At 44.2% G+C, this 11,971-nt stretch overlaps 1 protein-coding gene across 1 annotated transcript; it reads left to right on the top strand.

Annotated features, from left to right (window-relative positions):
- Positions 1–1,045: 1,045 nt before the first annotated feature.
- Positions 1,046–2,692, top strand: LOC311119356 (ribonuclease inhibitor-like; the record flags this gene model as incomplete). The annotated part of the gene is made up of 6 exons (XM_084194075.1): positions 1,046–1,103; positions 1,183–1,344; positions 1,526–1,696; positions 1,778–1,951; positions 2,065–2,111; positions 2,262–2,692. Exons 1-6 carry the CDS (start codon positions 1,072–1,074, stop codon positions 2,690–2,692), a joined length of 1,017 nt encoding a protein of 338 aa, XP_084050201.1. The 5' UTR covers positions 1,046–1,071.
- Positions 2,693–11,971: the final 9,279 nt, after the last annotated feature.

Genomic DNA, 11,971 nt, shown 5'->3' with positions numbered 1-11,971 from the left:
GACTCCTCCCAATAGTTAGATACTGCAGGAAGGCTATGTAAGTTCAGATGATAGTGAATTTACATTTACGTCATTTAGCAGACGCTCTTATCCAGAGCGACTTACAGGAGCAATTAGGGTTAAGTGCCTTGCTTAAGGTTACAGATAGATTTTTCTCCTAGTCGGCTCGGGGAATAGAACCAGCGACCTTTCGGTTACTGGCACAACGCTCTTACCCACTAAGCTACCTGCCTCCATTTACTTTCCTAAGATTGGTAGATTCCCGTAGTCACTTACGACTATTAGTATAGTTTACACTTTTTTTTAATGTCCTTTATAAGCCCTTTGTTTTCCCCTCTTAAGGCTAGTGGCCTGCTATTTCACAGACGACTGCGCTGAAATTTTGGCATCAGCTATCCAAATGCCTGGCTCACACCTGAGAGAACTCAGCATAATCTACAGCCAGCTGGAGAACCAGAAGCCCTTCATAGACGCGCTGGCAAGTCCCAACAACAGACTAGAGTCACTAGACATCAGTCATATCCAAGGGTTTTCAACAACTGAGCTGGAGGTGCTAACTGCTGCACTGAATCAATCTTACAGTCAGCTGCACACACTAAGGTGAGCAATTATTAGTAAACAAAACAAAAAAAAGAGCAAACCAAGAAAAAGCTTCTTAGTAAAGTGGAAGAAAAATTGAAACGGAAGCCGTTTGTGACATGAATGGATGGATCTACAGCTTCTTCTTCTGCTGGCAACTAGCAATGCAACAACGGCACCTAAGGGATGTTAGGGGACGGAACAGGGGAAGTCAGCCAAGTGTTTAGCTGTTTGAAGTCCATTTAAAAGACTCTTCTGTAAACTTGTTTACTACGATTACACTCCGTAAGAGACTAAAGCATGTAAGTCACAAAGTATAGAAGGATGATCCACTTTGTTGTAATCCATAGGTTTCCTGGGTGTTGGCTCGACGAGAGCTGCGGTGAAATTGTGGCTTCAGCTCTGGCATCAGAGAACAGCCATCTGAGAGAGCTGGACCTCAGCGACAACAAACTGACATACACCGGGGTGGAGGGGATCTCCACTGGGCTTATGAGTCCACACTGTGAACTGAAGATACTGAGGTGCGATATTTATGACAACAAGTGTTTCGAATCATGTCAATCCATACAGCCCCTTTAATTCCATATTCTCTCACGCCAGACTTGTCCGTTGTGAGGTCACTTCCTGTGGAAGTTTGTCCCCTGCTCTAGCAGCCTCCCAGTTGGAGGAACTGCATCTGAGCTGCAACACCCTGGGCGACATGGGACTGAAGCTGCTCTCTGCTGGACTGGAGGATCCACACTGTCAGATACAGAAACTGGGGTGAGAAATGATGATGCTGTAAAAAAAAAAAAAAAAAAAGTAAAGTGTGGTATACATACATACAGTTTTATTTAACATTCTGTATTTCTGTGCATAGGTATTTGGATAAAACCAAATTCAAATTTCAATCTCTCTCTCTCTCTCTCTGTTTCTCCCGCTATCTCTCTCATTCATCTCTTAGACTGAGGCAGTGTAATCTATCAGAGTTATCCTGTGAGTCCCTGTCCTCTGTCCTGTGTTCAAACTCAACCCTGATAGAGCTGGACCTGAGAGACAACGACTTGGGGGATTCAGGAGTGGAGCGACTCTCTGCTGCCCTGGGGGACCCTCGCTGTGCCTTGCAGGTTTTGGGGTGAGAGGCTCACATATTGATGTAAGCAAACCCTTTTGAATTGAGTATGGCACCCTAACTCATTCCAACTGTTCTCTGCAGGCTGTCTGGTTGTCTGGTCACAGAGGAAGGCTGTGCTTCTCTGGATTCAGCTCTGAGGTCAAACCCCTCCCACCTGAGAGAACTGGACCTGAGCTACAATCACCCAGGAGACTCTGGAGTGAAGCTGCTCTCTGCTAGACTGGAGGATCCACACTGTAGACTGGATAAACTCAAGTTAGTGTAATATGTTATGTGTACACTATTTAGTTACTTTAATATTCCTTTAATATTCCTCTGCATATTATGATTATTTCTTGACATGAAATATTTCTATTAAAACAATACAGTGTGGACTTGTGTGGAGAGTGCAGGATCAAACCAGGCCTGAGGAAATGTGAGTCTGACTGATGTGTAAAATAATATACAGGGTTTCTTCAGTTTGACATTTCCTTTAAAACAATGAGAAAGTACCGTCAGCTAAACAGAAAAACATTTAACTTTCCTATTTCCCTGGCTCCTCATTGTGCATGTGTGTCTTCTACAGATTCCTGTGAGCTCACCCTGGACCCAGATTCTGCACACATTGACCTGAGGCTGTCTGAGGATAGGAGGACAGTGTTGTGGAGAGAGGACAATGCTAACAGTCAGAGTAGTGCTAGCATAGGAAACGAAGCTAACAATGCTAACAGTGGGGATGGTGCTAGCATAGGAAACGAAGCTAACAATGCTAACAGTGGGGACGGTGTTAGCATAGGAAACGAAGCTACCAGAGGGGAAGAATCAAATAAATGGATTGATCCATCAATTTGTACAAGATCCCTGTCTGTGCATTGTACCAAGGGTTTATCTACTGGACGTTTCTACTGGCAGGTGGAGGCCACAGGATGGTTTGATATTGGGGTTATTATCAAAGAAAACAATAGTATCTACAATATGTATGACCTCGTGGTAATATGTATGACCTTTATGGTATAATGATGTCATGCCATAGTGTTGTGAGGACAGAGGAAGAGTTAAGAGATGAGTGGTTTGGGGCCATGAAGTCTACATTCCATTATGTCAAGGTAGATTAGTGATGTTTAGGATAGCATGAGTGATGTTTAGTATACTGACTTGGGGTAAAAAGTGATGAACATCAAAGACAGGGAGTGCCCATGGAGACTTGTCAAATGTATGTGAAAGGAATGAGAACCAAAAGGCTATATAAGATAGAGGGTCTTCTTTGTCTAGTTAGTTCAACTGACGAAGGGCAAAGCCATGTCCGTTTGTTAGATGAACCCACAAGCTCGTGATTCTATAAATGCTTGGTATGAAATCTCCACAGAATGTCTAAGAATATCCTTGCATCCTTGATTCTTTGATACCTGAGAAACTCATCATAACAACCTGGAATAGTATAAAAGTAATCCTTCTACCCCCCCCCCCCCCCCCCCCCCACCCACCCCATGAAAATAAAAATAAAAAGTTGTTGTCCCACTCGCTATCCTAAGTTGAATGCACCAATTTGTAAATCGCTCTGGATAAGAGTGTCTGCTAAATGACGTAAATGTAAATGTAAATGTTGCCTGTAGTTTTATAATTTATTTTAAAATAGCTGTATGGGATTTTTAAAGTACTACGTGGCCCTGCACCTGAATACATGTCTGACATGCTTTTAAGATACTGTATGTGCCCGGTCGGTCCCTCAGATCCTCTTTTAGTTGTTCCAAAGGTGAGAACCAAAACGTTTGGTGAGGCTGCCTTCAGCCACTATGGTCCTGGCCTTTGGAACAGCCTGCCGGAGGATCTGAGGGCCTCAGAAACTGTAGACAGTTTGAAGAGCTTAAGACATACCTTTTTAGCCATGCTTCTGCTTAGTCATACTATCTATTGTATATATCTTATTTATTTTCATTTATTTTAATGCATTAGTCTCTCATGTCCACTGTTATTGTTTTACTATTTTAATTTGTCTAATTTATAAAACCTATTTGTGTCTTTCTAACCTTTTATTTTATTTGCTAAGCACTTTTGAAATGCATAATCTGTAAGAAATGTGCTCTGAAAATACAGTTTGATTTGGTTTTGATCAGGAACATATCCCACAGTAGAGCCATTCAACCACAAACTTACATTAATATGCAAAGTGTCTCAAAAGATTTCGTACATATTTACTAGTGTGTAATGCAGTAATACTGTGATTAATAAGTACTTAATAAGTACTTCTCAAACAGCTTAATAGTCTGGATAATTAATTAATAAAAATGTTATTTCAAGCATTATGAATTTCAAGTTATATGAAAAACACTAATGAAACCAGTTTTTTTGTTGGGGTTCAGATCCCCTTTATTTTTATTATTAAAAATAGGCAGTTCAAAGGAAAGGTGGAGATGGTGGAGAAATTCAGATGCAGAGTGTGGCCCAGAGTTGTGTGTGTGTGTGTGTTTGTGCTTGAGTCACTCCTCTTTGGGGAGGCTGATGGTGCATGTGAAGAACTTCAACACACGTCGGAAGAATCGCAGAACGCCATTTTTCTTCCGCTTCTTTGTTTCGCTGGACACCTTTGCCACTGAGTTCAACGCCTCGGTCACTCCGCTGCTCACCTCAGGACAGCTCTCAGTAGATAGCTGCATCACCTTGCTGAGGCCATTTCCAGTGTTCAGAAGGTTTTCAGCAGCCGCTGTCTTCTTTTTGTCACTGGACACCTCTTCCACTGCGTTTGGTGCCTCAGGCACCTCACTGAACACCTCAGGACTTCCCCTGCACACCTCAGGACCTCCATTGAACACTTCAGGCACTCCACTGCACATGTCAGGCACTCCACTGCATACCTCGGGTCCTCCACTGAACACCTCAGGCACTCTGATGCACACCTCAGGACTGCTGCACACCTCAGGACGGTTCTCAGTGGATAGCTGCACAACCCTGCATAGGCCATTTCCTGTTTTCAGAAGGTTTACAGTAGCCTCTGTCTTCTTTGTGTCACTGCACACCTCTTCCACTGTGTTTGAGGCCTCGGGACCTCCACTGAACACCTCAGGCACTCTGATGCACACCTCAGGACTGCTGCACACCTCAGGACGGTTCTCAGTGGATAGCTGCACAACCCTGCATAGGCCATTTCCTGTTTTCAGATGGTTTCCAGTAGACTCTGTCTTCTTTGTGTCACTGCACACCTCTTCCACTGTGTTTGAGGCCTCAGGACCTCTGCTGCACACATCAGGAAGGCTCTCGGTGGATCTGAAATAGGACTAAACAGACAATGCAGCGTAATGAAAGAGCAAGAACAACACATCTGTCATTTTTTCAAAAAACATACCACAGACATCCAAAGTCTAAGATTATAGTAGCTAATTTATAATATTGTCCAGATTGAGGCAACCCTGATACACCCAACTTTCAAAGATGCTTGACCTTTCATTTACAAAACAGGCTTCTTGTTCATTACCTTTGGGAGTTTTGCAATCATATTAGTGAAGTCTCGGTGCAGCTGATCTTCCCAGCCCTCCTTCAGCCACCCTTTGGGGTTCACCACCTTGCTAAGGACATTTTCAGTTTCCAGAAGGTTTTCAGCAGCCGCTGTCTTCTTTTTGTCACTGGACACTTCTTCCACTGCGTTTGGTGCCTCAGGCACCTCACTGAACACCTCAGGACTTCCCCTGCACACCACAGGACCTCCATTGAACACTTCAGGCACTCCACTGCACATGTCAGGCACTCCACTGCATACCTCGGGACCTCCACTGAACACCTCAGGCACTCCGATGCACACCTCAGGACTGCTGCACACCTCAGGACGGTTCTCAGTGGATAGCTGCACAACCTTGCATAGGCCATTTCCCGTTTTCAGAAGGTTTACAGTAGCCTCTGTCTTCTTTGTGTCACTGCACACCTCTTCATCTGTGTATGAGGCCTTGGGACCTCCACTGAACACCTCAGGCACTCTGATGCACACCTCAGGACTGCTGCACACCTCAGGACGGTTCTCAATGGATAGCTGCACAACCTTGCATAGGCCTTTTCCCGTTTTCAGAAGGTTTTCAGCAGCCGCTGTCTTCTTTTTGTCACTGGACACTTCTTCCACTGCGTTTGGTGCCTCAGGCACCTCACTGAACACCTCAGGACCTCCATTGAACACTTCAGGCACTCCACTGCACATGTCAGGCACTCCACTGCATACCTCGGGACCTCCACTGAACACCTCAGGCACTCTGATGCACACCTCAGGACTGCTGCACACCTCAGGACGGCTCTCATTGGATAGCTGCACCACCTTTCTCAGGCCATTTCCAGTGTTCCGAAGGGCTCCAGTAGCCTCTGTCTTCTTTGTGTCACTTGACACCTCTCCCACTGCATTTGATACCTCAGGCACTCCGCTTCTCACCTCAGGACCTCTGCTGCACACCTCAGGACCTCTGCTGCTCACCTCAGGACCTCTGCACCTCACCTCAGGACCTCCGCTTCTCACCTCAAGCACGCTTCTGCACACTTCAGGACCTCTTCTGCACACCTCAGGACCTCTGCTGCACACCTCAGGCACTCTGCTACACACCTCAGGACCTCTGCCACACATCTCAGGAAGGCTCTCAGTGGATCCGAAATAGGACTAAATAGACAATGCAGAGCAATGAAAGAGTAAGAACAAAACAATATCTGTCCTTTTTCACAAAACATACCACAGACATCTAAAGTCAAAATGTATAGAAGCTCATTTGTAATATTGTCCAGTTTGAGACAACTCTGATACACCCAACTTGGAAAGACACTTACGAAACAGGCTTCTTGTTCCTTACCTTTGGTAGTTCCGCAATCATATCATAGAATTTTCGGATTAACTTCCAACGCTCCTCTTTCAGAAGCTGGATGTCTCCGTCGGTAGCAGTGTCCACGATGACATTTGGTATCCTTAATTCATCCTGATCTCTCTGGCCACTGAGCAGGATAACTCTCTCTGTCTCTGTTTCCTGTAATTCCAGGCCCCTCTTTGCATCCCAAGTCTATGTAACAACATAATATGTCATTAAAAGACTGTTGATGTACCAGGTGAGACTGGACACTGGTCCATCATTGAAATGATGGGGAAAATTATGAATTTGAACTGATAGCTATTGTTTTTCTCTGGGTACAAAAATGAGCTTGCTGATATTTGAAGTGCTTTACAGTGGGTGTACTGTTTGCTCTACATAGTCCTCACCAATTCAGCTACAGAGACCTTCCTCCATCTCTTCCATGTCTCTGCCTCACGCCTTCATGTGAATATGGAAATGTATCAGACTGTGTCTGTCTACACTATCTATCAAACTATTGCTATCATCTAATATATTTTGATACATTCAGGTTATTATTTGGCCTTGTGTACTGATGTGATAAACTCAAGTTACCTAAATGAAGTATAACGTTTCGTACTTCGTATTTGAAAATAGTCTGAGAACACTGCACTTACTCCAGGAAGACTCTTTTCCCTGCCAGGAGCCAGTCCTTCATTGGTCTCAGAGGGAGGTCCAGTGGGAGCCTTCCCTGGGCTTTCAGCATACAGAATTGCCTCTTGAGCATTTTCTGCAATAGAGTCTTCAATTAGTGACTTAACCAGTTAGAATGTGGCAATCAGAGAGTGATATGAATTGGTTCATGGCAAAAACGTACTGCTCCTCCATGGAGAGTGATGAGGCCTTATTGATTATTAATTGTTGTTGGCCAAAACCCTGCAGAAAGAGCGAGGGTTACTGAGCACAGTACCCAACACCAGATGTCTACAGCAGTACATCTATCTTTTATTAATTCATGCTGGAAAAAGTTATCTAAATGGGAAGAATATACATTATACCTTACATAGAACAAGACCATGCAATATAAACAATGAAAATGCAGATGAGATTAATGAGATCTTAATTATGATGAGGAAGCAAGTCATCTTAGATTGTCGATAAATTGGTTGTATATCTAATAGATTCGATATGATCCAAGTAACGTTATTTTTCTCAAATGTCGACGAATGCGTGCAATATCGGTCATTCTCATTATGGGAAGACCTACTTACCTTACTGAGAACAATAAAAAATATTGATTGACTTGAATGAAGAATGCGCGTTTGCTATAGATATACTGTAGGTTGGTTGTGATTGTGAATAACTTAACCTCTGAGTGATACACACAGAATTAGGAATTAGAATGTATGTTATTGGGCATTGTGACGCGTATAGAATTATAATCTAGATTCGATTTCTATGGTGACGAGTTCCTTACTGCGGACAGAGTGCGTAATTTCTGAGCACATTTATTTGTCCTGTTGTATCATTTGCCCCGGGCAAATCCTATTTCTCCCTAATGAATACACATCCTATAACATTTTTACGCGATGTCACGGGAAAAAAAACGTATTTTATGATGGTTTATTGGCATTGAAAGAAAAATACATAAAACATGCAATACAGTATTCAAATGTGTTGGTTAATACATCTCTTCAAAGTTGAAGACAATAGGCAATTTAAAGGTGGCTATATGAAAGAAATTACAGAATCAATCAATACAATTTACACTATGCCTAGATATCAACAAAATAAAATAAAATCAAATTGTATTTGTCACATGCGCGGAATACAACAGGTGTAGACATTACAGTGAAATGCTTACTTACAAGCCCTTAACCAACAACGCAGTTTTAACAAAAAATAAGTGTTAAGTAAAAAATAATAATAAATAAAATAATGAAAGAGCAGCAGTAAAATAACAGGAGCGAGGCTAAATACAAGGGATACCTGTACTGAGTCAATGTGTTGGCACAGGTTAGTCGAGGTAATTGAGGTAATATGTACATTAAAGTGACTATGCATAGATAATGAACAGAGAGTAGCAGCAGCGTAAAAGAGGGGGACAATGCAAATAGTTCAGGTAGCCATTTGATTAGCTGTTCAGGAGTCTTATGGCTAGGGGTAGAAGCTATTAAGAAGCCTTTTGGACCTAGACTTGGCACTCCGGTACCGCTTGCCATGCGGTAGCAGAGAGAGCAGTCTATGACTAGGGTGGCTGAAGTCTTTGACAATTTTTAGGGCCTTCCTCTGACATCGCCTGGTATAAAGGTCCTGGATGGCAGGAAGCTTGGCCCCAGTGATGTACTGGGCCGTACGCACTACCCTCTGTAGTGCCTTGCGGTCGGAGGCCGAGCAGTTGCCATATCAGGCAGTGATGCAACCAGTCAGGATGCTCTCGATGGTGCAGCTGTAGAACAAATCTATTCAGTCTCCTGAGGGGGAATAGGCTTTGTTGTGCCCTCTTCACGACTGTCTTGGTGTGTTTGGACCATGATCGTTTCTTGGTGATGTGGACACTAAGGAACTTGAAGCTCTCAACCTGCTCCACTACAGCCCCGTCGATGAGAATGGGGGCGTGCTCTGTCCTCTTCTTTTTCCTGTAGTCCACAATCATCTCCTTTGTCTTGACCACTTTGTCTTGACCATACGGCCAGGTCTCTGACCTCCTCCCAATAGGCTGTCTCATCGTTGTTGGTGATCAGGCCTACCGCTGTTGTGTTGTCTGCAAACTTAATGATGGTGTTGGAGTCATGCCTGGCCATGCAGTCATGGGTGAACAGGGAGTACAGGAGGGGACTGTGCACGCACCCCTGAGGGGCCCCCGTGTTGAGGATCAGCATGGCAGATGTGTTGTTACTAGGGTTGTAACGATCCATCTACTACATCGATGTATCGATTTATATTTCTATGATCCAACTACATCGATCTGTGCTCGGCGAGTTGGCCTTTTGGACAACATATATTGATCTAACATCGTTTTAAAATGTAATAAATCGATTGTATCGATGCTAGGAAATAACCCATTGGATTTAAGCACGTCAGATTTCATATGCAGGGGTGCACATAACTGGTACGCAGGTACGCAAGCGCGACAAAAATCAGGAATGCGTAATGCCACTTGTGTTACTACGCGCCTTTGCGTACTTGACCGATCTTCTCATCTAACCTTACACATGACATGTTGCTTGTCAACTACTGTCAGGGATGTCCAAAAAGCAACAGACATTAAGCAGCTTCTTTGGCGTTTCGCCACCTACAAAGAAACGCCAACTGGAGCCATACTTTTTTCGGAAAAGTGGCTCCAAGATGTGCAGTGGCTTGAAGCTAACGATGAGCGCACTGAAATGTGGTGCAAGATTTGCCACTCAAATCCACATCTAGCAGACAAAACAGGTGCATTTTATAAAGGCTCAAAGAATTTCAACCATCCTTTATTTGACAAACATGAAAAGAGCAAGGAGCACACGAATGTAGCGCAAGCCATTGCTAAACAAGCTAGCCGAGAATAAATGTCCAGTTGCCCACTTGCCAGATGGCGAGACAAGCTGAATGAAGAACAGCGGCAAGCTCTGTTTAATATTTTTCTCCTCGCCTTCCATAAAGCTAAACACGCACGTCCCACGTCTTCCTATTCTGAGGATGTTCCTTTACTGAAGCGGCTAGAAGTAAATGTCGGAGGTGCATATCATTCACGTGAAGAGGGCACACGGATCATGCAGAGCATCGCTCACACCATCAGCGGGGAGTTACGAGCCAAGTTGCAGTCTGCTGAATTTTTGTGGGCTGCTTTTTGATGGATCTGAGGACATCACAAAAACTGAGCAGGAAATCGTTTACAGTGTGTCTGTGTCCAGCAACGGAGAGTTTACTTCGGACTTTATTGGACTGATTGAATTGGGTGCTGACCGAACCGCACAGGCCATAACAGACGGACTTGTGAGACTTTTCCAGGACACAGGCTTGGATGACTGGACAACAAAGTTGGTCGCTGTGTGCACAGACTGCTGCTGTCAACGTGGGTATCTACAACGGCGTTGTGCCAAAACTCCGGCAACTTGCTGCGGTTGGAGACTCCCTTGTGCACATTCTGTGCACCGCACACACACTGGAGAATTGCGCGAAATCAGCTGATCGCAACGTTCCTTACTGTGAGACATTTAATCGCTCTGTGGTCAAGCTGCTGCAGTTTTATTTACAAAAAGGTGGAGCAAAAAAAACTGCTGCACTGAATAAGCAATGTGAAGAAAATGGGATCTCCTTTGTGAAACTGGGAAAGTTTCATAATATCAGATGGTCTGCATGGAGGCATGAAACACTGTTAAAAATATCAAGACTATTGCCAGCCATTAAAATGCAACTGGTTACGAGTGATAACAGTGACTTGCAGCATATCTGCACAGAGCGTTTTCAGTGCTTTCTGTCAAACATGCTTGACATTTGCAACATTTTGAACACCACATCCATTAGGTTTCAGAAGGAAAAGCTGACCATTGGAGAATGTAAGGATGAACTCATGGTGGCCATTGGACAGTTCACACTTCTGCTTGATGGTGAAAGCCATAGGGCACACACTGTTTCCAATGCTGATGCTGACAGAGACAATACTCAGGGGGTTAATTGAAGAGTTTGAAATCAGATATGACTCCCACAAGTCATGTGATCATTTCTTAGTATTTGATCCTTCAACATGGCCTCAGGAAATGCAAGACCTCCACAGTTTTGGAAACACAACAGTTTGCAGCATTCTCAAGAAATATGAGGCCACCTTGCAACTTGACAAAGATACCACTGTGACAGAATGGATGCGCTTAAAGCAGGCAGGAAAACGCCTGGGAGCCTCTTCTGTGTATGACTTGGTCCAAATAGTAAGTACAAGTAACCCAGATGCTTATTCCAACATCAACAAGGTGGTTAAGCTGTCTCTTACACTGCCTTTAAGCAGTGCAGCTTGTGAGAGGGGATTCTCACATCTCAACATTATAAAAACCAAGTACAGATCTTGTCTGTCACATGCTCGTCTCTCAGCACTGATGCACATTCACCTGTCAAAGCAGACCACAGAGACATTTGACCCAAAGCCTGCTGTTGACCTGTGGATGGAGACAGCTAATCGGAGGCTCAACCAAGGACAGGGAGGTGCATCTGCAGCATCTTCATCATCTACCATGCAGGAAGCTGAAGCAGAGGACAGTGGTGGTGGCACTGAGGAGGACAGTGGTGGCAGCACTGAGGAGGACAGTGATGGCAGCACTGAGGAGGACAGTGGTGGTGGCACTGAGGAGGACAGTGGTGGCAGCACTGAGGAGGACAGTGATGGCAGCACTGAGGAGGACAGTGGTGGCGGCACTGAGGAGGACAGTGAAGAAGACTGCACTTATTAAGACCACGCTACATATATGGTGAGTACCAAACACCATCTGCTGGTACTCACCTGAGTAACTCACTGAAAAAGTTATGTGCACCCCTG

The sequence above is a fragment of the Coregonus lavaretus genome (assembly GCF_964263955.1).
Source record: "Coregonus lavaretus genome assembly, contig: HAP1_SCAFFOLD_592, whole genome shotgun sequence".
NCBI lineage: Eukaryota > Metazoa > Chordata > Actinopteri > Salmoniformes > Salmonidae > Coregonus > Coregonus lavaretus.
Note: the sequence above shows the minus strand (reverse complement) of the source record. Positions and strands in the feature narration are given on the sequence as shown.